This window comes from Dermacentor variabilis, chromosome 2 (assembly GCF_050947875.1).
Source record: "Dermacentor variabilis isolate Ectoservices chromosome 2, ASM5094787v1, whole genome shotgun sequence".
Taxonomy (NCBI): Eukaryota; Metazoa; Arthropoda; class Arachnida; order Ixodida; family Ixodidae; genus Dermacentor; species Dermacentor variabilis.
Window position 1 is genome coordinate 48,868,262 of NC_134569.1, and position 25,259 is coordinate 48,893,520.

Below are 25,259 nucleotides of genomic sequence, written 5' to 3' on the forward strand. Positions count from 1 at the left end.
GCTCAGCTCAAGGCTGTCCAGAGGGCCCGATCCGTCGCCGAAGGACTCTGTCTACCGGCCCCGACCTGGGTGGAGCCGCCGGATTGATTTCCCCTCAGGACCTAAATAAAGTTCTAACTCACTCACTTTTTGTCATTTGCGGGCGCTGGATGCGGGCACCACATTTGGCAACACGTTTCTGTGGCAGTGAAGCTAACGCTACCGTGCCGAGTCGCACCTGTTTTGCTATGCCCCCCTGCATGTAGTTCACTACCGAAATAATATTGACACCTGCACTTCTTTATCTTTATCGGGCGGCCACTTCTCACCACCTAACAAATGTTTGCGCACAGCGCAGGACGCGCCTGCATGTAACAGAAGTTTCTGGAATGTTGGCGCGGAAGACGACGAAGTGATCCTATTGTTGAGTATTTGTTCTCCGTCACCAGTATTTTGTAGTAATTCTCGCTTTCTTCCGAAGAACACTGTTCCCTGCTCGACGGGAATGGAAGTGGAGCCACCCGCACTCCCACCTGAAGTAGCGGCGCCCGCGTCGGCAGCCTCAAGGAAGTGGAACAGCCTCTCGAGCGACAGCGAGGCTTCCCTGATAGACTCGACCGAGAGCGAAGACAGCTCCGACGACGACTACGTGACTGTCCTGAGTCAGAAAGCAAAGCGGCGGATGCTTAGGGCCTCTGTGGACACATCTACTATGAGGACTCCGCAGAGTTCGCCGAAGTACACAATCCTTTTCTTACCTGTGCTACCCTCCGACAACATAACGTTCCTCAACAGGCAAGTTGCATCGGTTGAACTCGAGAGACTGTTGCGAAATGGCATTGAGGACGTACGAGTCAACCCTCTGAAGAATGTTGTCGCGGTAGACGTCGCCCATGCGTCGGCGTTAGATCCTCTGCGAGCTGTCATTGTTCTCGGTGGCATGAACGTCCATACCATCATCCCGATGGGAAAAGAGGCTACTACAGGCGTCATATATGACATTGATGCGGCCATCTCAGGCGAGGCTTTACCACTTTTGACAAAGCCTGCCAATCATGGGACCCACATACTGCAAGTGGCCTGTCTCGGAACTTCCAGATGCGTGAAAATTGTCTTTAAAGGTGACTGCCTTTCATCGCATGTGAAAGTAGGTTATTTCCGACATGCTGCCTGGCCCTTTGTTCCCAAGCCGCTTCAGTGCAGGAACTGCCAGAAATTCGGTCACGTGAGAGCCGTCTGTGGAAAGTCTGCTATATGTTCCCGCTGTGCAGCACAACACTCTGCAGGCAACTGCCAGGCAAAAACTTATAAGTGTCCGAACTGTCAAGAGCCCCACGATGCCTCATCAAAGAATGTCCTAGAGTTAAACGAGAACTCTGCATCTTGAAGAAAATGGTGAGGGACCGGTCGACTCATCGTGAAGCAGCTGCTGACGTCAGGCGACGTTGTTCTCGTCGCAGACGCTCATCAAGGAATTCTGCTCTCCGCACAAAGAATACGCGTGCCGCAAAGCATCTTGCTGTTGAATCTGCTCCAACCCCAGTGCAGAATGTGTCCAAACCGCGTATAGATAACGCAGCAGCTGAAAAGAATGCCGTGGATGAAGAATGGCCAACACTGCCAAGATAAGCCCTGTTGAAAAACCCCAACAAGGAGAGGCACCACAATGCTCCACCCCTCACCCAGATGAGCTGACAGAGCATGACCGCCGAATTGTAACAATGCTCAAGTCTTTGATAAATGCGATTCGCACGCTTGTGGGCAACTCGAATACGCCAACAGCTCGAAGCGCAGTGCAAGTGTTGGATGCCCTGAGCCCAGTGCTTGCAAATCTTGCGTAAGCACAATGGCTCTTCCACTGCCTTCACTCCGTGACGAAGTGCGTAGAGCGACGATTTTCCAGTGGAATGCCAGAGGACTTAAATCACGGATTTCATGGTTCCGCCAATACGTTTTTACGAACCGATTACCTGTAGTGGTAATATGTGAACCAAATGTGTCAAAAGCGCTAAGACTCTCTGGATACGAAGCCTTTATGGTGTCGACGTGCGGGCAATCCAGCAAAGTAATTGTTTACATCCGTACAGAACTGACTTACATTCCCCACTCGGTGCAGCCTCATGATGGAAACCAATACGTGTGTCTCCGCATTACAAAGAATAAAGGGACCTTCGCCCTTATCGGCGCCAACATCTCCCCATGTAGTCGATTCGACGCCGACCAACTGCGAGACATCCTGAGGGCGACTTCTGGACGCTGGATTATCACGGGATACTTTAATGCTCATCACTTGGCTTGGGGAAGCTCCAGAATAGATTCCAGGGGCGGGAAACTTGTGGAATTTGCTTCCGAGCATGAACTCAGCATTATGAACGATGGCAGTCGGACGTACTTGCGTGGTTCGAACTATAGCAGTTGCTTAGATTTGACCTTGGTGTCACGGCAACTTGGTCAAAATGTTCTATGGTTCTCTGACATTGAGAATCATGGCAGTGACCATATTCCCACCTACTTAAGTATCACAGGATTTGGAAGCTTCTCTTTTTCTACTTCCCGACAAGTATATATAAGGTGGTCCACATATAAGACAAAGGTGGAAGAGGCATGCAAAGAAGGATTTACCGGCACCATTGAGAACCTCATTACAAGTGTACTGGAATCGTCTAAGTACACATTTACATCCGCTAAAAACGTACGGATTTTAACATGAAACTTGAGCGACCTCGAACGATTCGCAGAAGGGCCGAGAGGCGATACAGGCGCAAGAAGTAAATTCATGACTTTAGAGTCGCTCGATGTATACAGGAGAAAATCCAACGTCGTATGGACAGGCTGTAGGAACATCGGTGGAAGACGTTCTGCGAATCACTTGACCCCTGCATGCCACTGTCTATCATATGAAGGACGGTGGGCGGCCTTGGCTCGTCTCTACAGCAACGACACCCATTCAAAGCCCTAGCCCTCCATCAAGGCCGCTCACAGGTCGATACAGCCGAAGATTTCTGTGTGAAGATTGCGGGCAGTGTGGTCACTATCAATCGCGAAATTCTGGGTAAGGTTCCTGCGACACGCTTCCCAGAATTGGATGTGTCCTTCTCACTTGAGGAATCGGACGCTGCTCCGGCCACATGCAGGCGCTCATCGTCGCCATGACCAGACGGCATCACCTACGCTGCTTTATGCCACCTAGGTGAAGATGGCCGAAGCAGACTTCTGGAATGTTATAACCAGTCATGGAATGATGGCTTCGTTCCTGAGCAGTGGAAGTCCAGCCGCTTGATACCACTCCTGAAGCCTGGAAAGTCGCCACTTGACCTAGCGTCCTACCGACCCTTTGCGCTGTCCAGCTGTGTGGGGAAGGTCATGGAAAGAATGATTCTCACCTGCCTAGAGTGGTATCTTGAGCGCCACAACGTATACCCCGAGGCCATGGCTGGTTTTAGAAGAGGCCGTTCCTCTACTGACAACGTCATCGACCTTCTCACGTCTGTACAACAAGAAAAACACCACAAGCGTATATTGGTTGCACTATTCCTCGACGTGAAAAGCGCCTATGATAATGTAACGCATGAAGCCATCCTTGATGCCCTGGAAAATAATGGAATTGGTGGACGCATGTCTCGGTGGATTCGGAGCTATGTATTCAAAAGATTCTCTCTTTGTGCAGAGTGCAGATGGCCGAACCGCTGACCATTACACTTGCCGCGGCGTCCCTCACGGTGGGGTTCTTAGCCCCAATTTGTTCAACCTTGCAATCCTTGGACTTGCCTACGTTCTACCGCATACAGTAAACCTTTCCATATATGCTGACGACATATGCATATGGGCCTCGCGGTTACACGTCTCCAGGTGCGTGCACGGCTCCAAAAAGCAGTGACCCTAACATCATCGTACCTGCGTGCTCAAGGCCTCAGCATTTCGACCAAGAAGTGCGCCTTAGTTGCATTTACCCACAAGCCCATGACCTGATACCCCATTTCTAGTTACCACCAACCAATTTCCTACGAAAAAACTCACCGATTCCTAGGTGTTATTATAGACAGAGACCTTTCATGGAGCCCCCACATCTCATACTTGAAGAAGAGGCTTACTTCTATCTCCCATATACTAAGGTTTCTTGCCGGTAAAGCGTGGGGCACATCCGTGCCATGTATGCTTCAACTATACAGGACGCTCTTCCTAGGATACTTGCGATACAGCACACCAGTGCTGTCCAATGCTAACAAAACTAACATCCATGCCCTACAGAGCATTCAAGGCCAAGCCCTTCGAACATGTCTGGGGCTGCCTCGAAATGCTTCAACCGTGGCAACAATTACCACCGATAGAGACCACCCAATAATGACCTATAAAGCTATCGATGCACTCCGCGCGCATGTTCGCCATATATCCAGAGTCCCTGACCACCATCTCGCTCGCTTGCCTGAGAAAAGACCCAAGGCAGCGTTCTCCAGATCAAGTGCGGCTAACCGGCCCTCTTTGTCTTTGAGGCATTCACCCGCAACAAGAACGCCATCCCTTATGTGGTGCTTTAAAAAGCCTCTTGTGTACCTTGCTCTTCCAGGAATAGTGAAGAAAGCTAGCCTGACCACCGCTGCTCTCAAGCAGATCACATTGCAACTTTTGCATTGTTCATACGCTAACCGAATCCATGTTTACACGGATGGTTCCGTCTCGGAAAATTCTACGGGCGCCGTTGTTCTACCATCTCAATCGGTCGTCATCAAATTTAAGACTTTACTAGTAATGACACCTACAGGTTCCGAACTGGCCGCTCTTTGCACTGCTGTCAAATACACTGAAGAAGAACCCCTTAACAAAAGGGCATTATTTTTTGACTCGAAAGCAGCCCTCCAGAGCTTGCGAAGTTTACGACGTGGCAATTGTGAACAGCTGGTGTAAAAAATCAATGAACCCTGCCATTGCGCTTGTGAACGAGGACATGATATCATATTTCAGCGGCTGCCGGGACATTGTGGCACCGTTGGCAATCACGTCGCCGATGACGCTGCCCGACGTGCCCAGGCTGACTCATCGACACTCCTTATACCTTTATCGAGAGTCGACGCTGCAAGACAGCTTCGCAGTCTCGCTCGTACCATCACGTTAGGTTGCTGGCATACACCACAGAACTCTAAGTGTCGTTTATACAGCCTCGACGCATCACTGAAACTTAAATTACCAGCGAACCTTCCACGACGTGACGCAACACTGCTGTGTCGGCTGTGGGTAGGAGTAGCATTCACCAACTCCTACAGCTATCGTATTGGAATGGCGGATTCACCAATGTGTGCTAAATTAAAGTGTGAAGAGACCCTCAGTCACCTCATGTGCCACTGTTCTCGCTTCGATAATCAACGTGAGACTCTCCAGTGTGCCTTAAATAGACTGAATGACAGGCCATTTATGGAAGCGAAGATCTTGGGAGCCTGACCTCAGATTTCATTAGCCCAGAAAGCAGTTCGAGCGCTTTTTCTCTACCTGAGGGCAACAGACTTGAGTGCCCGACTATAGACATCCTACACCTAAGTTCTCTCTCTCTCTCTTTCACTCCCCATTCCCCTCCTTACGTGTAGGGTAGCAGACTGGACTCAGTCTGGTTAACCTCCCTGCCTTTCCTTCTTCCCTTCTCTCTCTCTCTCTTCTGGAATGTTATCGACGCTTTCAACCGCTGTCTGTGACCGAGCCTTGTGTAATCTGATCGCATGTGTGCGCGACGTGAATAATGTAGAACTTTGTGGAAGGCACGCGGGTCCCAGCGATTACTCTGGGACATTCGACGACTCATGTATAAAACCCGATACGCTTGACCCGCTCATCAGATTTTCGACGATCGCGGACTGTGTTCGCCGCTATCTTTTTGCTTTACGTGTAGCCTGCCTTTGTGGGCACAGGTTCGCCCAATAAAAGCTAGTTTTGTCTTTCACAGTATTGCTACTGTGTTCGTTAACGTCACTATCACGTGACAATATTTACGCTATGCAGGTTAAATAAACAAGTTGCAGTAAGTTGAACATTTGTTAATGCAAGATAATAATTTATTAATCAAGAAAAACGTTGCCTTGTTGAAGGAACTTCGTTTCACGCTAATTCATGCTTTGCGGTTTTATGGCGTCCGTATCTCATTTCCATGACCTTTAAACGAATATGGCGTCCCCGGATTGCAGCACGTCAACGCCGTTTGCCTATGCACGACCACAGTGTTCCGTGACCCCAGCCGCCGTACATCTGCGGCGCGATTTGTTGAAGGAAAAGCTGTCCACGCAGGCTAAGAAAGTGGTGTACAACGTTTACGCACAAATATGCAAAAAGCGACCCGCAGCTGGCTATCACAGACGCATGTCGGAAGGTTCGCGAACTGACTGGCCCGGGTTAGCGAACGCAGCGTGTACTGGATTAAGCGCGACGTACAGTGTGGCACCTTGAAGTCACCAAAGCCAAAACGGCCGCGTCTCCCAGCCAGAATCGGAAGAACGAGACTGCAACTGCATGACAGTTTCTCCTTAGCCGTTCTACGAAGATAAGTGCACCAACCGCAGAACTTGCTCGAGATGTGACCAGTTATAGTGACATTGATATGCCTAAAATGTGTGTATACGTACAATGCAAAGGCTGCTCAACGTCATTGGGTTTTCTTTTCACAAGCGGAAGAGAAACTCTGCTCTCCTCGAGAGAAAAGATATCTTGTTGCGGCAGCAGCGCCTGCGTACCATCCGGGAACTCCGCACCCAAAGGCGGTAAGTACGACAATCGACCCTTTTTGCAAGTTTCATAGTGGATGTATCGACGAATAAGTGATTTTTTATCACCCTGTAAACCTGAACCTTTAATTGTTCCGTAAAAAGAGTTTTTCTGAGACGTAAAAGACGCGCACTGCGCTTGGCTGTAATCGTTAGCTTAAAAAGTGGTAGCGCCCAGGCTTTGGCTGCTCACAGAAGCGCTGTCTGCACAAACGCAAGCGTTGTTGCTTGACAGTTCAGTGTGCTGTTTATCCTCGCGAAATAGATGTTAAGGTGAACGTTTCAAGTGGCGACGTTTCTTGTTACCACACGTCGTGCATCACCACATTTCGATGCCCGTTGTGTAGCTCACGCCAATCACCTGACCAGCGTTTGTACGCTGCACAGAATAATATGTTTCGCATATTGCGTCTTACGAACATGGGGTGCCTGAATATTGCTTATTCATAATAGCGGAGCAGTGCAAATTCACGCAGTCCATCGCCCATCTTGAGTAATTGCCAACTGCGTATGCCTGGCGACATGCTTCAATTTTTTTTCGTTGTTTGTCGCTTTTTTTCACGCATATATGCTACCTTGACGAAACTTGGGTCAACGCTGGACATACCAAGGAAAAGGTCTGGGAGGACGTGAACGTTGTTACACGCGAGGATGCTTTTCGGGAAGGTCTGAGAACAGGCCTTCGTGCAACCAGCGGCAAAGGTGGCGCTGATCCTATTGCACGCCGTTGGCGAGGATGGCTTTGTAAATTGCGCTTGCCTCGTGTTCCGAGCAGCGAAAGGAGCTGGTGAGTAGCCCAAAGAAATGGATGGGTCACGGGTCAAGAAGTGGTTCTCTGAGCAGCTTCTACCAAACATCAAACTACGCGGCGTTACAGTAATGGACAATGCACCCTACCACAGTGTTCACTTCGAGAAAGTACCCACAACATCAACACGAAAGGTTGACTTCCAGTCTTGGCTAACTGAGAAAGGCACCGCGTTTTCTCAGAATCAATTAAAGCCGGAGTTACTGGAGCTGGTCAACCAACACAAGAAGATGCTTTCGGCCTATCGCTTAGATGTGTTTGCTAAGGCTGCCTATCACGACGTCGTGAGGTTTCCGTCATACCACTGCGAGTTGAATCCAATCGAACCGATTTGGAGCCAGGTGAAATGTTACGTAGCGACTAACAATACCGCATTCACCCTTGCATCTGTCGAAAAATTGCTGCAGGAAAGCATCAATTTTGTAACGGCAGACAAGTGGTTTAGGGCGTGTTCTCAAATTCAGAGGATCGAAGAGGAATTCTGGCAGCGTGACAGCATCACTGGCGCAAGCCTCGACAGGCTTGAAATTTCACTTGTATCAGATACGAGCAGCGAGAGTGATGCGCGTGATAGTGAGATGATCTGAAGGTAATAGCCGCTGTGAATGGGGGCATGGTGCAGAAGCCTCCGGAACATCGCGCTTTGTGCTTGGGCTTCTGCCTCTAGCTTTTACTAATCACGCGGCATATGAAATAATTGACTGCGAGGTTTTACTTTCCCAAACCACAGTATGATCCCCAGGAACAGCGTAGAGCTCTATCCTGTGTGTGCCACTATATAATATGTGCCACTTTATGTTTTTCATTTTAATTTTGAAAGCTTCCTCTTAGGCTTAACCAAGCGGGCGTGAAAAATACGTGAACAAATGCATTCTTTCAGGTGCACCAAAATTTAATATACGGGCGCTTTTAAATTTTGCGCACATGAAAATTTGGCTGCAGTGGGGGGGGGGTTGGACCCACAAGCTTGCGCTTAGCAGCGTATAGCTGCCAAGTAGTCGAGGCAGGTGCAGGACATGTGCATTTCGATAGCGGACGTAACAGTTGTGGGAATAGTTCTGCAAAGAATGTTTGTATAAATGAAGAAGTTCACCTGGCTCGTTGCAATGAAACACGTCGCATGGCGTGTCGCAGCGCGGCATGTCGCGCACTGTATATTTAAAATGCGCGGAAAAGCGCATAGTCGAAGGCATTTTGCAAAAGTTAGAGAAATAGTGTATTTTCCATAAGAGTTCGACTGAAATTGAGGTCGTACGTAGCTACAACGGCGATTTCTTAATGGTGTTGGTTGCTCGCGAAACATACAATTTTGAACTATTCATATATATATATATATATATATATATATATATATATATATATATATATATATATATATGCAACCTTCCCATAAATATTGTGCGATATACGTATGATTAAATTTTGCAGTGCCTTAACACGGCTAATATATATCTACCACGTGCATGCACGAAAGCTGTAATCAAAATCACCCATTTGCGGAAAGCGCTGACGCAACCGAAAACCGAAACCTCGAGCGAAAGGTTCGGACTACTTGACGCAGCAATACATGTGCATAGGCGCCGCCCCCGCAGCCTTCGCTGCACAATCACAGAAAGTTGTCGCCAGATATAAGCGCGGTCAGCCATGGCGTCCAAGATTTATGACACTACGCGATGCAACAGGCGCAAATCTTGGACGCCGTCAGCCCCATCTATGCATTGCTCCCTGCACGATCTGCACAGCATGCCAAGACCATGTCACAATTTGTTTATAGGCGCTTACTAACATAATACCATCCACCAGAAATGCTATGGCAATTTGTGCTGTTTTAGTGCTGAAGCTTTCAAACCTCGCATTAACGATAATCCGCGATTTAATGAACTTTTTTTAGCAAGTATAATTTCATTATATCGAGGTTCGACTGTAATAGTGTAATAGTAGTTGAATAGTAGTGATGGGAAGACAGGCAGAAGCTAGCTAATTAAGGAATCAAACGCATAGTAGTCGAGCGAAATAATTCTTACGCATTATTAGGCAATTCTTAGAATTTCTGTAGCGCTTTTTCTCCCTTTAGTAAGTGGAGAACAGTCCTCACTTTGCTTTTAAGGTTTGAATGCGTGGGCTCGACAGAGAGTGTGTTTGTGCCAGCCTCAATAGGACCGCTTCGTCTCGCGTCTCGGAGTGGGACGGGTTGGGATAAACTGTGTGGTTGGTACGCCTCCCTTCTAATCTTGAGCGTCGGCTGGAGCGAGCTAGAGCAAGCAGTCTGGTACAATTCAATAAATCCGGCCACCTCAGGGGAGGGCCAGAGAGTCTCACGCGGATTGCGGCGTGTGCCACTTCACTATCTTATACTTGATTGAGCAGATAGTCACTGAATCCGAACCCGACTAAAATATACAGGAATGTAAAAAAAAAAATAAAAAAGGAACGGAAGGAAGGTTAACAAGGTTGCGCCTCGCGTGGGTGGGATAGCAAAGCTAGTGCGTTCTAAACCGTCTCTGGGATGTCACCAGTCAACAGGACTCTATAGACTGCTCGACTAAATGTGCGTATCAGTAATTCACAGACCTGTGGGTTGTTCAGGTAGCGGGTCCAGAACATCACTACACGCGAAGTCCTTCCGACGAGTTAGGGGTCCCACAAGGACCTATACTCTGCCACTAACCATTGTTTTCCTTTCTCTCTACAGGCTTAACAGCCATTCTCAACCAGGCGCATTTCTGGTTAACATCCCTGCCTTCTCTATTTATTTCCTCCTCCTCCTACTCCTCGGATCTATGCCAGACCTTCCCTTTGCAACGTACGCTGACATCATCCTCTGGACTTGAAAACGTTTACCACCACAAATAAAATACACACGAACATACCACGCAGTACGATCGGCCACTGACGCACACATCCTTACCTACAGAAAGGAAGACGCACCATATAAAGTGAAAAATCCGGGTATATCACCTTCACCAGAATGACACAGGCTTGGGAATATCTGCAAATCATTACACTCTAAACGCAAAAAGACCCCATTTTGATCGCCCTCCCCCCACACATCAAAACGATAGGCTTCCCAGTTATTGGGATCGTTAAGAAGGCAGACCTGCACAGCTAGCCTCCAGAAACACTTGCGTCTGCTTCTGCTAAACGAGTCCTATTTTGACCGCATATACATATACACCGACAGTTCTACCAATTTTGACAGTTCACCCGCCGTGGTTGCTCAGTGGCTATGGTGTTGGGCTGCTGAGCACGAGGTCGCGGGATCGAATCCCGGCCACGGCGGCCGCATTTCGATGGGGGCGAAATGCGAAAACACCCGTGTGCTTAGATTTAGGTGCACGTTAAAGAACCCCAGGTGGTCAAAATTTCCGGAGTCCTCCACTACGGCGTGCCTCATAATCAGAAAGTGGTTTCGGCACGTAAAACACCAAATATTAATTATTAATTTTGACAGTTCTATCAGAGCAGTGATTATTTCATCGGATGGCTTCTCCTGGCAGTTGGTTTTCTCACATGCCGACGTCAACAACATAACTTGTGCCTCTTCAGGGTGCAATCAAATATGCGCTCCAGCAGCCACCTAATCGCTGCGCCATTTTCTGCGATTTGAAGGCAGTCCTGCAACCTGTGCAGTTTGCTCTACGTCATGGCAACTTCAATCATGTGCTCACAAACATCACACTTGTACAACGGAATTTATCGCGTTTCACCAACTCCCACTTTCATGTGTCTTCGCCTACCAATTGGACTCTACCGTCGCGAAACAACTATATTGTGTCCCATGTGATTGGCTGTCACAGTTATGAGTGCCTCTTCTTTTTTTAATAGGAATGGCCAACAGTGGGGCGGCGTACAGTTTGTATGGGCATGACGAAATAATGGCGCACCTTCTGTACCACTGCATTCTTTTCGAAGCTCAACGATGTGCTCTGCAGCTAGTCTCAGCCACTTGGACGACAGACCATCTCGTAGGAAAAGATCAGTGGAAGTTGGTCTGGTCGCTCTTGCCTTTTCAAGGCCACAAAATCCATTGCACTTCTAGAAGGCGGTTAAACTGTACGAACGCTTGTGACGGTTAGCGAACATTCCTCTGCGAGTCTATTCACAATGACTGTCTCTTTATTATTTCTCTCATCTTTCCATTTTCTTATCTTATCCTCCTCCCCAACTGTAGCGTAGCTAACTGGGCACGTGCTTCGTTAACCTCCTCGCGTTTTCCTCTTCGTTCCTCTGTCTTTTTCTGGCTGCAAGATGACGGTGATCAGACAACTCAGCGAATTCTAATGGAATGCGAAGGCATTCACCTAGTGAGACCCCGTAGATGATGTACACCACTTAAAATGTACAGAAGCACCAACCGATCAGCAGTCGAGAAAAGTAAGAGAGGTTTAGAGTATTGGGGTAAAAAATATTGCCGGGAATTAAGAGATTGATAGGACCACATTCGTTATAGGCATAGGCAGATAAAATAGTTTTGAGAAAGAAAAAAAAAAGATTAAGGAGATGTGTGCAAAAATGATAGAAGGAAAAACATCTATAGCGCATCTGAATAAACCAAACAGGCTAGATGACTATTCGACACCACCGCGTTTCAAAGGGGATGCCAATAAATCCTCGTCATCATCATTGATTCAAGGAGGAGGGTCGAGTGAAAGAAAGTTCAAAATATGGGATGAGAAAAGTAAAGACTAGCGTTAACAACCAAGCAAGCAATTGGATGTAGGAAGTTACAATTAAACAAACACAACATTTGTCGGAGGCTGCGCCCACAACTTCTATTGCAGTAATCACTCTCAAAAGAAAAATCGTAATGAAGTAATGACGACAAGCTGTCCAATCAGAGGGCTGCGCAAAAAGAAATTTTACTCTGCAGTAATGTTACGGTAAGAGACAAACACTTGTATTATCACGGGTACAAAATAGCACGTTAGTTCTATGAACAATGCCTGAATGGGGGGGGGGGGGAAGGGGGGCGTTTAATGGAAATGAAACGCCTTATACAGATTCTCAACCTGTGACTTAAAGGCTACTTCGACTGCCACAGAAGACACAAACAATGCTACAAAGCAGCGCAAAGCAATTAGTGGGACAAAGGCTCTGAACACACTTGCACGCGGGAACTCCTCATTTCTGTTCAGACACGGCACTGCTGCCTTTTCTTCGACGTAATTTCCCATAAAGAAGTTGAAAAAAAAAAAGACATCCTTAAAAACATTGGAGGCTTCACAGCGACCTCGATTAGGAGCGACAAAATCTGCTTCTTGTTCTGTTGTCGCGTCGAGCCTAAACTGTCCCTCGTCGTCTTCTGCTTTTTCATTCGTCGACAAGTTTTTTCGCACCTTTTAGCGCGTCGACTGCAATCTTGCACTTCGCGTACGCAGCCCGGTGCGTTGGCGCTTGCATGGCGTCCTTCTGTGCGATTCGCTTTGTCGTTGCTATTAAACATCTCTCCTTTAGTCTGTACTACTGGTCGTTCGTAAACACGAGAATGTTTGCTTTGCATGCGCATTCGCGCTTGCGAGTCGTGGCCGCCCATTCGTGGTAATGTTATGTGCAGCAAATTCGTCTTGGCTCCTACTTCACTATGCGGAAGCTTACGCACTCGCGCACAGGTAAAAGCGAGCATTCGAGTTTCGCGATCGTACGTGACTGGAAAGTACAGCTCTTGCTTATTTTGAAGTTTCGAAAGAAAACTTTATTTCCGCAGACTAGTTGTTTCCAGGTAAAAGCAAGAACTTTCTTTCAGACGCTATTTTTCATTCGTTACCGCTTTTTCTTTTTTTTGGTTATGGAGTTATGAACTTCGCATTCAGCATATTTGACCCCCTGTTTCACTTGCGCATCCCTCCTTACTTTATCACGTAGAAAACTTTGAAAAGTTTGGACAAGCAAGTAAGGTCTGTGCAGACTGGTTATTGTTCCAGTGTGTTTAACAGACGTAACATAAAATTCACGCCAGTTGCTTGCTCGCGATGAGTAAAAAAATAAATAACTCTTTAAAAACAAATACAGCGAGGAGTGGAATGCACCACGTTTTGCTGACTTACAACTGCGTTTTATCGTGCCACACTAAGCATAGTCATATTTGTTTTGTGCGTTCCCTGCCGAAATGTATTCTCTCTGTGGGAGTAAAGCTGTTGGAAGTCGCCAGATGTAACTTTAATTTTAGTTTTTTGCTCGTCTTCACACAGCGATTCTTGGCAGTGTTTCGCCCGCCATGAAAAGTTTCAGTTTTGCTCGCCCACCTTATTATACCGTAAGAAATGCTGCTTCATCTTGTTTGTCAGTGCTCTCGTTTTATTCCACAAAGAGCAGTCCTCTCAGCCACCTTAGACAAACTGGACAAGTGCCCAATGACCGAAAACAAGATGCTTGGAACCTGGCCTACGCGAACATTAGTGCGATCCGCTATGAAGGCGCTGCTGCGAAACTTGAAAGACACGGCACTTTCTGACAAATTGTCACTATACACTGTGTGACGTAGGACTGTATGGTGACACTGTGTAAGACTAGGAACGCCTTTGCGGGCTGCGTGATTGTGCCCACAGAAATAGTTCGTGTGTACGTGCGTGTGTGTGCTTAGGTTTTTTTTTTCCTTTTTTTATCCTTCTTTCTTTCTCACCTATTGCATCCCCTTTCCCCTCCCCCAGTACAGGGTAGCCAACCGGAGATAATCTCTGGTTAACCTCCCTGTCTTTCCTTTGCCTTTCTCTCTCTCTGCTCGCTCGGTACTTCTCGCCCGGCAGAATCTCCGCGTGGCAGCGCATATGATTTAATCAGCTTGTGACTTGAACACCGTGCAGTGTACCCTCGATGTTTTATTATTGTTTGATACTTCTGGGTGGGGCGCGGATGTACTTACAGATGACTTCGGGCACGTAAACAATAATCTTGCTACCTTCAGTGAATTTTGCAGGCGTTCCTATTGTTCTTATCTTTCTTTCTACTATTACGACACATTAGATGCTAAGTTTTCTTGACCACCTTTTTTTCGCACTTCCTTCATTAGACTTATTTATTTATTTATTTATTTATTTATTTATTTATTTATTTCAACGTACTACAGCCCAGAAGCGCTATCGCAGGGGTGGGGAAATACAATACATGGAAAAGCATAAAAAGAGCACTGTACATCAATGATTACTAGTATACAATAGAAATTCATCGAGTGGTAAAAATCTTGCGTAACCAGACAGAGCATTCTAGAATTCTATAGAACGGACAAAAAGAAACTGTTTTGATACGCATCAGTGTGATGGTGAAAAGTTGACATGTTCAACTCGTGGTGATGTCTGGTGGTTGTGGGTCTAGCAGGTGCGATGTATTTGCTAAGTAGGGAAAATCGTGGGCAGTTAGTTGGGTATAAAGAAACTTCAAAGATTCAATTTGACGACGAGAAGAGAGACTGGTAAGTTGAAGGCTAAGATGGGAAGTGTGCTTAAAATGCCTGCCAAAGTCACGGTAAATGAAGCGTAAAGCTTTCTCCTGTAAATACTCAATTTTGTTGATGTCGGATACTTTGTGTTAATTCCATACAACAGAGTCGTACTCCAGTATTAGACGAACTAGTGTTTTATAAGTGAGGAGTAGCTTGCTATGTGGAGCTTAACGTAGTGTGCGTTGCAAGTAGCCTAACCTCCTAAGCGCAAGTTTGCACGAGTTTGATGTGATGCGACCAAGATAAATCCTGAGTGACTAGAATATCGAGATACTTATACTGTGAGAAATCTCTATATAGGGTAGCCATCATACGAGTAGGTAAACGGAGAAGGGAAAGAACATTTGGTAAATGACGTATAGTTTTCCGGAAGTTGATTTGCATCTACCAAGTCTCACGCCATGATTGAAATGATGCAAATGAATCATTAAGGATAATGTGACCATGAGGACATATGGCTATCAGCTATAGATCAGCCTGTACAAAAGTTCAGCCGTTTTTGTCTATGGCATCGGTTAGTATCCTCAAAGTCGTCCTCAGCAGTTGTGGCATGCCAAGGCTATCAATAGGCGAATTATACGGTTATCAATAAGCTCTCTCCCTCTCCCATCACCGTGATCACTCACGTTCCCAGGAAAGCAAGTACTACTCAGAGAAAGAGAGGGATAAGTGGAAGTCATGGAGGTTACTCAGGATTGAGCTTGATTGGCTACCTTGATTTGAGGGACGGCAAGATGAGAGGAAAAGATACTAAATTTCATGCAGCTCTCTGAGCGTCTGCAATTGCCGCCTACGTACGGTAGTACTTTTGTTACGGATGCAAGTGCCGACTTGCGTTTCCCACAGGAATGGAACACTGGTTTACCGCCGATGGCTTGTTGTGGCATTTAAGAACCCACATTCTCTCCGTCTTGGAATGGTCGACACACCAATGTGCGGCACTTGTGGGCCTAAATAAACTATCAAACGTATGTTGCACACTTGCACTAAATACGACGTCCGGTGCATCTCCTTACAAACCGCCCTAGGCCGACTGGACTCTAGAACGTTTTCTCAAACGTAAATGCTTGGGCCTTGGCCGCATCCCTCGATGGCGCAGGTAGCTTTCCGAGCGGTATTGCATATTTTGAAGAACGTCGACGCAGTATAACGAATTGTCCTCCTGTGCGTACTACCATGTGCGCGCAGTGATGACTCATGTCTCCCTCTTTTACTCTTTTTATTCTTCCTTTCCCTTACTCCCAGTGTAGGGCAGCAAACCGGATTCCCGTCTGGTTGACCTCACTACTTTTTCTCTTCTCGCGTTCTCGTTCCGGGAGCTTTTTCGCAAAAGCTCACTCAGTCCGGTTGCTTCTAGAAATCGTAGCAGTAGTTTTGTGGCCTTCTGCAGCTGTGATATGCGAGACCATGGTCCCATAGACTTGTCCAACGAGAAGAGTCTTCCGTCCAACTCGCTCAGAGCAGCGCGGAAGGTAATCGTTTCATGTTCAGAGGGCGGGCAGTAGCACCGAAGGTGTTCTGCAGTTCCTTCGCTCTCAAGCTCACCGTACGCACCGTCACAATCACCATATTCACATTTCGAGCTCACCCATTCGGGCGCTCAAATTTCAAACCTCCATCATCACTCTACTTCGCCCTATATAGTGCAGCCCCCCACAGCGCTTTCCATTCTTTGGCACCCACTCAACAAGGGACCACAGGCTGTCAGTCTCGCGCATTGTATTATCCCACCATTCCTAGTCCCTACCGGCGCCGTGCGTGCAAATCTGTACTCCGGGATAGTGCACCAAACACAAATTCACTGGTGAAAATTATGACATTTATAACATGCCGCATACAAACTGAAACACTTCTGTTTGGAACTGTTTCGCAAGCTCAAATATTATGCGTAAAGTATTGTATTAAAACGAGCAGGAAGGCAGATGGCTAGGTTGTTTTCTCTCTGCGTCCGAATGCCGTCATGTAGCGGGTTTACTTCTTTCACTGTCCTTCATAGCATTTACACCAGGCACGCTCTTCAAGTGACTGGATAGGTGCTTCCATTTATGTTAGACATGACATAGTTGATGTTCTTACATCTGACCTCTCTGCAGAGTGTTCCCGTATGAGCCCCCATTCTGTAAAGTTAGAAATTGTGTAAAAATATTTAGCTGTAGTGGAACCACAAGGATTTAATTATTCTTAGGACTCTGTTATGAACGTATTTATAGATGGACAGCGTCAATCGGCTCCTGAAGGCGGTATATACTCTATTTTTCTCAGCTATATATATGCTGTCGTCTATCCAAGTCTCATCTCTAATCTACATTGCCATCTTCCCACCTCTTAGCATTTGCCTCTATAATTTTCCTTTTCGTATGCTGCTCTCCTCCTCCCCCAAACATATACATTCGTTCACTAACACTTCAGCATGACTTTCGCAGTATGACGAGTATAACTTATGAGCTTCCGCTTCTCTTCCGTAGATAAACTTTCCTTTTTTATATATTTTATTGGTCTCCAACTACTCGTTTCCTGTAACTTTCTCGCGGCTTATGCTTCAAGCATTCTTTCGATATCTTCCACACCCCAACTAGCCATTTAGCTCGCTCTGAATGGCAACACCGTTCCTGCAGCCTCGTCGACTATAGGCAGCGCAATGCGTCCACATCAGCAAGCTTCCTTGTTCTCACTTGTCACGTTTCTACGGCCGTTCCTGCACCACCGCCCTCCAGCCCCGTTTCGAAGCCTTTATTTGCGCTTCCTCTTATTGCTCACCGCGGCGGTCTGTTCCTTTTTCTCCGAATCCCACCATCGCTTCCCGTTTTATGTTTTCATCGCGGTCGCTTACTCAGCACCGTGGCTGCCCCTTCTACCCACCCACCACCTCTCTGCTTCGTCGCTTTATGCGCTTTGCTCAACCCACCGTCTTCTTACGCTAGTCGTGGCCGGAACAAGACGTATTCTCCGCGGCCATCATAAACACCGCGAAGGAGTCGAGGAGAGACAGAAAAGAGGAAAATGAAAGAGAATGCCGTCGCCGTCCCCTCGGCACACGTACAATACAGGGTAAGGCGTCACCGCGCATGAACAAGCGCGGGCATGCGTGTGCGATGCGGCAGTCACGAAATGTGCCGGGAAGAAAAAGGAACTAAACGCGGCAGGGAAAACGAGGAGGCTGAGTTAGCGCCACCCCCCTTGCGTTTTTCTCCTGTCAGATGAAATACGCACTCAGCATCCCGAATCCATCGTGCTTTGCCACTACTTCAGCTCCCCCTTTATTTGCGGAAGAAGAACAAATAGAACAACATAGGGATGCTCTAAGGGCGGAAAAGGGAAGGTAAAGCACGACTGTAGGAGGAGGCGGAGAAGGGTTGCGCTGCAATGGAGAAGAAGGTGAGCAGGATAGACAACGGCACGCGCAGGGGAGAAAGAAAAAACGTGGATCGAAAAGGGTGGCACTATAGCCGGAGAGGTTGGTCTGCGGAGGTGAAAAAGACGAGACGGGAAGTAGGGATGACAAGAGGTAACGGCAGTGTCTGCTTTTTCTGGGCACGTATTCCGCTCGCCACGTCCCTCTTCACGAGAGCCCGGTGTCGCGCACTTCCTTCAACGTTTTCGAGGTAAAAATAACGCACGCACTGGGCGTCCCACCGACGATGACGGCACCCTTCGGTGTCCCGAAGAGAACGAGGTGCAATTTGTGTTGCGTGTTGTCGGCAACGCACAAACGCCTGGTGCGACCCCGGGCCAGCGCTGGTAGGTTCTCAACAGCCTAGTCCCACTGCCTTTACCCGCGAAGAATGCCTCTACTATTGTTCTCCCCCACCCCTCGCTTTCTGCAGGTCTCCGAGCCCAGGTAGTCGTATCCAACTCTCTCTCCCTGACTGCGGTCCTGCTTGCCTCTTGCCTTCTATTTTCGGTTCCTTTCCCCAAATTCGTACCGCCAGCACGTGGAGCAATCATCGTTTCACGACGGGCAACTTTACCGGCGCGCGCGACGAATGTTTCCGCCTCAGTGTTCTTGTACTTTGCATCTCTTCCCTCTCACACGACACACCCTTCTCCTGAAGCACCTTGCTTGTTCACGTCGTGAGATAAGCCTATTTGCTCACCTTACTTCCGCCTCCCAGGCACAATGGGCATTACGTACGCCTCTGCCGCGGAAACGTTGCTGGTTCGCGCTACATCCGCACCATTCCGGTGCCTTGCGCGCGCATTTCCCCGGTGGCGAGCGCACGCGTTTGTTACGCATCGTTACGCTGAATGCCCGTGTCCCTAATTCATGCAGTTGTCGCGACGTGGCACTGCAACACTGTAGCAACGCAGGCAAAGTATAGACGTCCAGGCGGCACGCGCACTTATAGTCCCCCGCCGAGAGATAGACCTTACATGACCGCAGCTGCAGCTATCGCTCTCTTTCCTGAATTCCTTGGAAGTTTCACCTTATAGTGTGGCTCTGTAGCTTGGTTATTTCCGAATACGTTTTCTGGCAACGTATGTCGTCACCCCTTCACTGCATCCCCCTCCCCATTTTAACTTAAAGAAATTGTTCTCACTCTTCATATCGCAACAACTGATTGCTTTCTTTATTTTTTTTATGCGAAAGCGGCAAATGGCCCATCGAGCGAAAAATCCGGCATCTGTCGTCTGGAGCAATGAAACAGCACCTTAACTCGCAATGCCATTAGCTGCGACGCCACGTCACCAGTTGCGCCTCGACAGAGCAGAGTGGGCAAAAGGGAACACCTGCTGCCGCAGTAACGCGCCAGGAGTGGCGCGAGAGCAGAGAGCATCGCCACGACGCCGCGTCACCCTCGCTCTCACTCTCGGCACGAGCGCTCCTCGACGGAGCAAAGCGATAGCAGGCCTGTGCGTACGCCTCCTAGATAGCACAAAGTCTGTGCACTTTGATGCATGGCGTCATTCGGCATTGCTCGACTGCCATAGAATCTAACGGGAATGTTTCCGAGTAGGCCGTGGTGATTTTGGCATCAGCGTTTTCGTCACGCCGGGCTTTAAAGAGCAAATTTCGGTACGAGTATCATCACGTCATTAAACAGAGTGCACAGGAAAAGCCCCCTAGATAGCAGATAGCAAATGGATGACTAGAAATACGTAAAGAGGTTTGGTTCTCTGGCAAACCGCGCTAGAGAGGGAAATGAACAGCACGGGAGTACAATGTGCAATGCTTGCCTTTGGGCGACTTACTGATGCGGTTCAGTGTTTAACAAAACCGGAAGAGGCATCACAGGTCTGGTGTGCCATTTCCACTACTCGAATAGATGACTCTAGGTGACGGAGCGTCGTACGAGTTTGTCGGCTGCCATTTCTTTGCCTTGAAAACAATGATCCTGGGTGTCGCGTCTAAGTGAGTACGGTTCCAGCTCGAAGCTTATAATTAGCCCTACGTTGCCTCTGATGAGGCCCTTTAGCAAGGGGTGTTCGTTTGCGGAAGTATACCTTAGAGTAGGTTTGACCTACTCTAAGACTTCTGTTTTCCTAGAAACAATTTTGGAAGAGAAACAGCGACTTGAAGCATCTTGAAGATGTCCCCATAGCCTCGTTGATAGCGCTACAGGTTGGGAACATCCCAGGAGTCAGGTTATAAACACAGGTTTTTTGATGTATCATGATCCATTTTTGGGATAAAACCTCAAATGCAGCATCGGATGAACACGTAAAAAAGGAAAGGGAACAGGTTTTCCGGGAGTTCGTTTCGTTTGACGGATTAAAATTTTTGGTAAAATTTAGGGACGAGCCACGTATCCGTATGACCCCTTGACCAGCTGGTCACCCATTTTGGCTTCTTATAATTTCGTATTGATTGAGAGACGACCCCGCGCTGCAGCCACGCCCCACATGTGTGCTGGTCGCTCCAAAGAACTTTAGCAGGACTTTAGTGAGAACTAGCATGCTGCTCACGGTGACTAAAAGTGTCCAAATGTAGGCTAAAACATGCCGATACATGGCTGGCGTTCACATTAAAATTGTTACTTTTTCAATCAGATCCCTTAAAAGCGACACGTACATGGTTCGTCACCCCGCCCGCCCCCCCCCCCCCCCCCCCATTACAACAGACTTATACAACAAATTACATGATATAGATATCATGTAATTTGTTGTAAGTCTCCTAGCTTTGCGTCGCAAGGTATGGCATAATTATTACATGAAAGGCGTCGCAGATGTGAACCTATTTACCACCAAACGTGCACAGCGACCCGTTTCGCAACCAGTGGGCGCAGCGCACCACTTGCGCTCGTGAAAAAAAAAAAAAAAAAAAACGTCTCGTACGCTGAAATCGCGGAGGTGCTCATATGACACGCGATTTGACGTAGCCTTGCGTATACAAGTTGTAGTTGTAAGATACAGTAATAATTATAAAGTAGTTATTACCAAATACGATCGAGTCGCAGACCACAAACAACTTCAGAACGTGCGGAAACATACGTCTATGACCGCACTATACTACGTTCCATACATAGCAGTCAACGCGATGGAACCTACGCTAGAAGTTCCGTCAAGAAAAGTGATTACTCCGCCCGTTCCGTCCATGCTTCGCTGCCCACCAACAGCGCTCGCTCGCGCGATCATGAACGTGAGGCTCCTCGCAACTCGTTGCAAATAGAAAAATCTGAAATGAACAAAAATAAAAACTGTCTAATGCAACGCATTAGCTGCCGTATACAACACTGTGTTTGTTTCTAAAGATTCAAACCTGTTTCATTTAATTCTGAGCCTATATAAACAACAGTTGCACACAATTGCAGTAAAAAAGCATCGAACTCCAAGTGCGAATGAAGCCGCTGCAAGAAGTCTCTCTAGAGCCTCCACAGCGTTGACTGCTATAGTATGGAACGGAGTATACTTGCGTAAATTACGTGGTGTCGCCTGCTAAGTATCAAACTAAGTGTATCAAACAGAAGTCACGTGACAGCAACCTCAATTTGCTACACGCGAAGCAGTTTGCGTGCACTAGAAGTTAGGACCCGTATTCACGAAACTTACTTTGCGTAAGAGAACTTCCTCATTCGGTGGTGTTCGGGCTCCCACCACCCACATTACGTGATGGTCAACGCTGTTACGGGATGATCGTCACGACGATCACTAATCGCGAAGGGCGCCTATAAAAGAGAACATGAGCTAGAAAATTTATCTGCGCTATGTAAAAACACATGTCTTGATGCCAATCTGTAGTCCACCCTATCGTTCTCATGGGTTCAATTTAAGCTGATATACCTGTTTACGCAGCTACAACGAACAAAAAATGCTATTATTGGCAATGCACTGCACACATGAAAATAGTTATCCCTGAAGTTTAGCGTCGCCGAGCATGGTCACCGGGGTTAAGAGAGACGCCTAGGACCACACTATACTTGCATGGATTTCGTGGCGTTGCCCGCTAAGCATGAAACATAGTATAATAAACAGAGGCCCCGTGACAGGGGCTTCCATTCGCTGCCCGTGCAGCAGTGCTCCTAATTCTGGGGCTCCCTAAAGTACATAGAAATCTATGCATACGAGCGTTTTTAGACTTCGCTCGCCTCAAAAGGGGCCGTAACGTTCGAAAAACGCACCCACGATCTCGTCGTCGGCAGCAGGACGCCAGCTTCACTAAGGTTATTGGAAATAGAGGTAAGAAAAATGCAATTGAAAATGACAAATGGGCACGTAGCGTAAAAACAATTTTCTATTTTTTTTTCTTTTTGCAAGTGTTATTAGAAGAAACAAAAAGCAAGTACGTTGTCCCTATGTAAATTACAAGCTAAAAGGTTGCAAAGGCAAGAAATAAAAAAAGCTAGGCCGTGCGCACAGCTTAAGAATAAGTTAAAACCATAAATGTGAAGTCTCAGGCAAGTGTCGTGGCACCCACCAAGATAAACTTCCTATATCACAACGAATCTCGGCGCCTTTGGATGTCGCTCAGTCTTCCACAGGTTGCCTTTCTTGCGCTGAAAAAGGTTTAAGAGATGCTGTACAGGCCTAACCGCAACAGTCATAAACACCAGTATCACCCTATCCAACTTAGGCTTTCGTTACAAGGAATAATTATAATACAGAGGTAGAAACTTCTTCCTCACTCACCTGCTATCATTATCCTCGCTATCACTGCTCTTTCTCTGTGGACCTAAGCGCGTTCCTACAAAATTGATAGCTGTCTTCGGTTCCGTCATCCTCGTCACTAACCTGTTGCTACCGGTTTTAGACACGACAATTTTGTCTTCAGTAGGTACTTCTGTGCCATGGAAGATTGTCTTTATGCCGCTGTTCCTTTTACCTTCTTCAATGCAGTCATGGTTTGCAGCTTCGGTTGGACACCATTTTACCAGTTGTATTTTTTTTTTTGCTGTGCTTCAAGGCCAATATTAATAAGATGGTGATTCCGCCCCCATAGATGTGTGACCCGTCTTTACTGTTCGCACTCTGTCTCATCTCGATAAATGTCCCATCTCAATAGCAAGTAGGAATTTACGCTTTAGTGTAACGAGTTTACCTCTAATCTACCTGAAAGGAAAATTCTTCATATATTTCATCGTCAGAAGTGAGTACAATTTTTTCATCTACGAAACAAAGCCTCTCCTGAAGAATTTTGAGCCGGCTGCTCACGAGGTGCATTTGAAGCATTGTAGAGCCGCGTCGACGTCAGGAGTGGGAGGCGCGACTCTCCCAGCGGGACTTGGGAAGCCAACTGCCGATCCTCGGCCAGGCCCGGTGAGCCACAATAGCCAGTGGGGCCCAGGAAGAGGGGCTCCACCCGCAGTAACCAAGCGCGATCATAACTTCAATAAAGTTGTTTCTCTCTCGAAGATGAGGCTTAACGTCGTTCTGATAGGTGCCCTATCTATGGTCAGCTCGGTGGATAGATGAAGGCAGTCGCTTCCGTTGACTCCGCTCCTCCCAGCGAATACAGGCGTGGGCTCGGCGCCAGTCGGTCCTGGGGGCTTTTTGGTTAATGATTAATACAGCTGCCTGGTTTCGGAATCATTTTGTAGCAACCCGCGAAGGACCACAAAGGAGGTGTGGTCGATGAGCAAATACGGCGTTCTTATGGAACAATAACGATGAAGATGATGACAGCAGGTGAGCAAGGAAGAAGTTTCTACACAACAGCATGCGTAACCATGTTTGATTATAAGGTAACCATGTAAATCGACATTGAATAAGATTATATAAGAAGCAGAAGTGTCATCTTGCTCTTTAGATAAACGTAAAAGTTATAACGTTGTATTTATCACTTCCATCGGAACTGGCACACGTATTTACATTTTTTTTTCGGCTGTGCTTGTGGACTTTGGTGACTTCTTTTTATAGAGCCTAACGCAAACGCGCGCGCGCATGCACGCACGCACTCGCGCACACATATGCTCACACACACGCAAGCACGCGCGAATACATTGACCATTTAATTCATGTTGAAGAGAGAGCGGCAACTACACAACTACTTCAGTGTACATACGTTGAATGAGAGGCGGGATGCAGAATTCTCTAGTCTGTCCAATGTCTAGGAGAGCCACTTCGCGGGGCGGCCTCCTTTACGTGCGCAGGGGCATTTAAACCTTTGATTACTACTGCGCATCTGGGATCCTTGCTGGCAAGCTGTTCAGTAGCCACAGTTCTTCAGTAACCGTTTAACACTGTTTCATATTTTGCAGTTGTCAATAAACGGGTACGCGTTTAGTAACATCCGCAAGGTATTCGCGCCCCGCCAATGTGTCTACGCTGACCTGACGGGATGGCGCCCTGTCTGTCGTCAATACTGCGGCGGCGCATCTCCCAGGACAGGCTGGCCGCCCAGGTGACTGTGAAGATGGCGTTGGCGATGGCGAAAGCGATGTACAGCGGGTCGTAGCAACCGAGCACGTCTCGCACGTAACCTGCGTTGTGCAGATGCGTTGGCGGGAAATTTCGAGGGCAAACCGACGATCTAATCGAACAACGTAGGCACAATATTGTCACAAGCTGTCATGAACCACGCCTGCCGCGCAGACAACCAGAAGAAAGAAGAGAACGACGTTGGCCAAGCTGCCGCGAGACCGCTCTTCAACAACCGCGCCTATCAACCAGATTCATCTGGTTCTGCGTTAAACACCTCGTGTGTAACAATATATTTAGCCGGTTACTGGTCCACGTGCCGCTGAAGCCTTATTATCCCTCCAAAATATAGGTCGGGTAATATCACTCAGCTCACATCGAGGCTGGCTATGGCTATGGTGTGGCTATGTCTGCTTTTGGTGAGTACGAGTCCGAGTAAGCGCCGCGAAGACTGAACTTCCGTTTCAGTTTCAATTCAGGTAATTATTCTTAAAATACAATTAAT

At 47.5% G+C, this 25,259-nt stretch overlaps 1 protein-coding gene across 3 annotated transcripts in view; it reads right to left on the minus strand.

The window, feature by feature from the left end:
• The window catches only part of LOC142571805 (monocarboxylate transporter 13-like), a 57,936-nt gene that overhangs the window by 9,724 nt on the left and 22,953 nt on the right, over nucleotides 1-25,259 (minus strand). The window contains exons 8-9 of one of the 3 annotated variants that reach the window (XR_012825951.1): nucleotides 24,667-24,816; nucleotides 22,815-22,893 (exon numbers count right to left, since the gene is read on the minus strand). Coding sequence is in view for 2 of the 3 variants with exons in the window: in XM_075680431.1 (XP_075536546.1) it covers nucleotides 22,865-22,893; nucleotides 24,667-24,816 (179 nt within the window). In the remaining variant the exon portion in view is untranslated. Of the gene's footprint in view, nucleotides 1-22,612; nucleotides 22,894-24,666; nucleotides 24,817-25,259 lie in introns of those variants that run through there. The other 2 variants (XM_075680431.1, XM_075680430.1) reach the window with 2 other exon arrangements.